At 30.3% G+C, this 6410-nt stretch overlaps 1 protein-coding gene across 1 annotated transcript; it reads left to right on the top strand.

Annotated features, from left to right (window-relative positions):
* LOC148926814 (uncharacterized) lies at positions 1-597 on the top strand. The gene has a single exon (XM_089058533.1). It carries the CDS (start codon positions 1-3, stop codon positions 595-597), a length of 597 nt encoding a protein of 198 aa, XP_088914659.1.
* The last annotated feature ends 5813 nt before the right edge of the window (positions 598-6410 follow it).

Below are 6410 nucleotides of genomic sequence, written 5' to 3'. Positions count from 1 at the left end.
ATGATTTCTTTTAATCAGTCTGAAGGTCGTACTTACTTTAGTTCAGATTGCATATCTAAATCTGATTCCAACTTCAATGCTTTGTCTCATGTTCATTGTGTTGAATTCTTGAATTCAATAAAGTGTTCTGGTACTCCCAACCATGAATTAGTGTTGAAGATTGGTACTCCTGTGATGTTATTAAGAAATGTAGATCATTCCAATGGATTGTGCAATGGTACCCGTTTAATTCTCACACGATTGGGTGATCATGTTTTGGAAGGAGAAGTTTTGGGTGGTCTTAATTCGGGCCATAAGGTATTGATACCTAGGATGCCGTTAGTTCCTTCTGATACAAGGCTTCCGTTCAAGTTCCAGCGTCGACAATTTCCATTGATCGTGTCCTATGCAATGACTATCAACAAAAGCCAAGGTCAGTCTCTTGCTCATGTTGGTCTCTTTTTGAAAAAGCCTGTATTTAGTCATGGACAACTTTATGTTGCTCTTTCAAGAGTTACGAGCAGTGATGGTTTAAAGATTTTAGTTTGTAATGATGAAGATGTAGGTTGTGATTCAACTGTTAACGTTGTTTTTAAAGAAGTTTTTCAAAATCTATAATAAATATTTGTATCAAAGTTAAGTTATGTTGCCAATTTATTTGATATAGTTCTCCTTATCCGCGTCCACAAATGCGAAATCAAATGTCTGTCGCAAGTTATATGTTATCACTACATTGAGTGTTCATAGAATATTTCGTCAGCTCTCAATGTATCAACTCTCAAATGTCTGTCGCAAGTTTGCCAATTATCACGAGCTGCTGAATGTAGTGATAATTTATTGTACTCTCAATGTATCAAGCTCATAGAATTATATTTTATATATCTGTTGCAAGTTATATTCGGATACCAGTAGAACTTCTTTACAGATCACCTTTGATTAAGTACTCCGTAGTACTACTTCGTTATCTCAAGCTTCAGCTATTGATATCAATGGACTAATAAATTGGTTCTTAGTTTCTTTCTAATTCAATTTAATACTATATATTTTGATATGTTGTTATTTGTTTTTTTTAATCTATTTCTGTTTTGTATTTATAATTTTATCATGGTTGTTTGCTGTAGCAATCTACTTTGCTATAAAATTTTTATTTCTAAACTATTTGATTGTTGATTTCAGTATACAGTAATTATGAATAGTAAAATGAATATTGCTTTTAAATTCCCAATTTAATATTTTTATAACTGACTTCCCAATAGTTCATATTGAATATTGCTATTTAATTTCCAATTTAATATTTTTATAATTGGACTTCTCAATAGTTTGTTATATGAAAAATTTAGCAGTAAATTATGTTTTTATTTCGATACATGTTGTAAATATGAATAGTAAAATGATATATTTCCTCCTTCTTATATTGTATTTACTGATATTTTCTATTTTTTCCGGTTATTAGTTCATTTGTGGAAACAAGAGATACTGTAAGAGGTTTAAATATTATTTGATTTTTCTATAAATTACCTATTATTTTGTTGGTATAAATACATTTGATAAATACATCTGTGTCTTTTTTTTAAGTGTTTATAGTTCCTCTCATTTGTATATCTATTGTTTTATTATATGACTTGTGCATTACTTTTTAAGTATTTTTTAATTTAATTTAATAATATTTAATTTACTTTTTCCGTCCTTGAAAAAATGTTCCATGCAATTTCGACATGTCCACGTTTTAAAGTTTTAATTTTTTTTTCCATTTGATAGATAAGTTCATCTGACCTTTCAACTAAATCAATATATAAAAAAAGTGAGGTGTATATCTACTAACTCATTTACATCTCTAATTCACAAAGTCATAGAATTTATTAGAATTTATGTCAAATCAAAATAGAACTTCTAATGGCGTACGTAAGGAATAGTATATACTCTCTTCATCCCAAAAGAATATACACTCTTTTCTTTTTAGTCCGTCCCACAAGAATATGCACTTTCCAATTTTGAAAATGAAAATCCTTTTCTTTCTAATGAAGTGGAACTCACTCCCCCCTAAAAAATACTTTAATTACTTTTTCTCTCTACCTCTCTTATTTTACCAATTTTGCATTAAATCTCATGCCGAACCACCAAAGTGCAGATTTTTTGGGGACAGAGAAACTATATATACTCCGCACGGGTGGTCAGCTAGTTCAACATAAGAACATACTACACGCATATATATACACTCATAAAATATACTCCATATTAATGTCTTGATATGTATATTGATTTATATACAAGCAAAAATATCCACATAGTTTTATATAATCCCTCAAAATCTGGAATCAAAATCTACTAATCTAACACTTATAAAAATTTAACTAATTCATTATTATAATTATGGAATTATTTTTGATAGAAATAAATCAATTAACTACTAATATCTATAATCACGTGAATCACTACTTTTGACTTTAGAATCTACTATTTTGTAAAGAGAAATTAATTGACAATGAATCTCTATTGATATGGAAATAACGATTAATTTTATTCTAAGAATATGATCCACTATTATTATAGAGAAAAATTAGTTAACTAATCACTATGGTTATGGAGATAAATTTTGTTTATAATTTTGATTTAGGTTTTGTAATTGAATGCATCAATCTTGGATCTTAAGATATACTAGTATTTAAACAATATATAATTTATATACGTATATATCTAAGGCATACGCTTAATATTCCATCACTATAATTATGGAAATATTTTTCATAAAGAAAAATTAAGTAACAATTAATCTCTACAATTATACAAATCAAATTTGTCATAACACAATTACACGATTAATTATAGGATATATTAGTGAACAAGTAATCCCTATAATTATGCAAATTATGATTAAATCTAAAAATAAGATCAATTAATCTTGAAAGGAAAAGAATAGTCAACTAATCATTATGCAAATCAATATATTAGTTCACGTGATGTTGTTAATTGAATTCATCAATTGTGCCAAATAACTCGGTGGTGTAAAAGTAACAATAAATTTATATTGTTTGATTGTATGCATTATTCTTTTAAAAGTTATTAAAAAGTGAAACACTTGAAATATTGAAATGACATATGGAACAAATTTACCTACTAATTACATAAGTGAGTTGTCATGGGCTGGGCTCGGGCCGGGTCTGGGCTGGGCCTGGACCTGGGACAGGCTTCAGGCGGTCCTGGGCCTGGGCCGATCCTGGGTTTAGAAAACAGCCCAATTAGAGCCCGATTAAACAACAAAGCCCAGCCCAGGCCCGCTCCATTTCACTAACGGGCCGGGCCTGGGTCGGCCCATACCGGGCTGGGCTGGGCCGGCCCACTTGACATCTCTAAGTCCATAAGCGGCCACTCACACAAATTTTTTGGCGTACCCTAAAATCTTGAGTTAATCAATGCTAACTTGTATACCAACAACTTGAGATTTGATAGTAGTAGTAGTAGTATATTTTATCTTTTTTAATAAAAAAATTGCATTGGATCATCTGACATACTCTTGTAGTTGTGGATTAAAAACAAAATGGGTAGAATTATGCTATAAAAATGTCAAAAGGGAATGAGAGATAGATGGTAATTTTACAATGTACTAAAATTTTAAAAAATCTTAGAAACGGTTTCGTTTGTTTTCATGACACTGCTTTATACCATTTGAGAGTTACATATATCAAGTTTAATCATAATAGTATGCAAATTCCAAGTCTCGAGCTCAAAACAATAAATAGTGATGCATTAACAAGTACTCCAATATTTCATAAAATCACATTTCATATAATAGGACGCAGTGTATTGTAAAGCTACAAAAGTTATAGGTTTGAATTGTCAAGCATTTATGTCACGTCCTCGGCTCACCATAGTTGGTGTAACAGCCAGGAGGTCCACATGGATAGATGTTCATGTCATTAGCCATTTCGGAGATGCATTTGGGTATATGTTCACATAATCACATCCTTGGTAATTTGTGATCCAAAAAGATATGTTGGGTCCAAACAAAGCCCAACAACTAAACCCAATAAACAGCCCAAAGAGCAAGATCCCAGTGCATGGCGCACATCACCCGGGGCACGAGACGAGGCGGTGGTGGCGCACGCCGCACGCGTGTGCGTCTCTAAGGACTTCACAATCCGTCAATTGATTACATAATAATACTCCATTCGTCTTGATAAAGCCTTTTAAGGAGTAATTGTTTAATGAATGCTCCTCTATCAATGTGAGATGAGTAAGACAATAATGAATCTCATAATTTTATACTCCGCGTATTAAAGCGATAAACTTGAACCCATTATCTCCCATTCACCAAAAATCGGTTTAGAGAAAATGAATATTACTAGTATTCATTTACTTGAAACGTTAATCAAATTTATATTTTTAATTTCATAAAATTATTGTTTTTTTTTTATCATTTATACGACTCAATCAAACAGTATTTACCAAACATGATCGATGCCAACCAGGGACGGATCTATATGCTCTCAACAAGGGGCAAATGCCCCACCTCAAAAAAAATTATTTGTGCTATTTTGATCACTATTTTTAATTTTTTTTTGAAATACCTTTATAAATGCCCCTTCTCAAAATCTTAAAATCTCATTGTATAGAATTTTGCCCCACTTATAGAGAATTTCTGGATCCGTCCCTGATGCCAACACTATGCAAATCGAGCTAGGGACAGACATGGAGTCTTCCAATCCAACCACCCCTAAAATAAGGTGATCTCAGTTGGATCTTTTATCAAACACTATATCTTATTTCCAAAAGCACCATTTCAATAAAATCATGTTTGTTATTAACTTATTACCGTAATTTTTTCTCTTTCTCAAACTGTCTATTGCCATATTTTTTTCTCTTTCTGAGTTTGAGTAACCATATTTCGACTCTAAAACCAAAACTTTATTTGTTAGTATAATAGAGTATCCATCATTACATTTACGGCGTCTTCCACAAGACTTTTATTTTATAATTATTACTATTATCTTAAAAGCTTTAAACAAAAGGGAAAAATGATTTCTATGCAATAGTCGGTGCATGCAAAACACATTTTTCTGCTTAGTTTGGTGCTAAAGTCAAATTAATGTCGTATTTATTTTTTCAGAAAAGGGACGGTGCCGAAAAAATAAGCATATGTCCATGGATAACATATAATTATGAGTATTAAATACACATAAATTAATTACTCTATATTATCATGTAGGAAGAGTCCACCGTCCAAAGTACCACGAAATAATCGGAACAATGAACAAGAGAATATGAACTAGTAATATAACATGGTGAATATATGTAATTCAGTAATTTAACTATATTTTTTAAAAATATTTACCTATTTAGATTTTATAAAAAAAAAAGGAGATACAAAAATTCAAAGTGAATATCGAGTACTGTAGTGTAGTTTGCATTAGTCATGCAACCAAAGAGAAAAGGCTTCAAGATTACTATTTAATTCGAAAATATTTGGTGATAATAGAATAAAAGTGTCATAGAAAGTCAATGGCAAGTAGAAGTTTGCAACGGTAAATTAAATTAGGCGAGGAGGATGGATAGAATGTAATCTGTCCATCGATATTTTATTTAACCAAAGTCATTTGATTTTAAGCTATTTGCTATCATTATTTATAAACGTATGATTAATAATCCATGCGTGGATGAAATGTATACTTACAATTTTTATACGGTTATATATTCAGATTATTTTAAAAATTAAACACTATACTTACAACTAGATGTACCTTTTAAATGAATAAAAAACCAGAATATAAATCCATATATTCATATTTCTATCTTCGGAATAAAAAACGAAAAATAATACTCCACGGACTCAAAACATTGTAGTACAACTTTTTACATATATATTAGTGTGTTAATTTAATGACAGAATGATTAATGTTCAATTTAAATATCTTATGTTTAAGTCTATTGCAATAAGACTATTTGTTTTTATTTATTTATTTGAAAAAGTCAATGGGTACTCAAGACAGGTAGGAACCAGTTACCGTGAAAATTATTTTTATCACATAAATAAAAAAATTATTGTTAATGCATTATTATATTCGGATTAAATCAGCTGCATTTGGGGAATTTCCAGATTGTAAACGGTTCCCTCTGCTCAATAAAAACGAATTTTTATTTGATCCAATTTTGTTACTATCATTCATTAAATAGAAGTATAGATAATGACACTATTAATAATTTTTTAAAATAACATTCTCTCTAGATATCCTACGAGAAGTCTATCTTTTTCTCTTTTTACGATAAGTAATACTCCTATATTTTATTAATTCATATTGAACAACTCCTTCCGTCCGATATCAAGAATCCCGGTTGAATTGGGTGTGGATTTTAATAAATGTTTGAGTGTGTAATAATTGGAGTGTATGATAATGAAATATGGGACTCATTTGCATTATTATTTGCTTTATTATTTG

The sequence above is a fragment of the Salvia hispanica genome, chromosome 5, assembly GCF_029641045.1.
Source record: "Salvia hispanica isolate PSC_SH4W2 chromosome 5, Shi_PSC_v1, whole genome shotgun sequence".
Classification (NCBI taxonomy): Eukaryota; Viridiplantae; Streptophyta; class Magnoliopsida; order Lamiales; family Lamiaceae; genus Salvia; species Salvia hispanica.
Note: the sequence above shows the minus strand (reverse complement) of the source record. Positions and strands in the feature narration are given on the sequence as shown.

Coding starts and splice junctions, on each gene's coding strand:
- LOC148926814 (XM_089058533.1), top strand. CDS start 1: ATGATTTCTTTTAATCAGTCTGAAGGTCGTACTTACTTTAGTTCAGAT.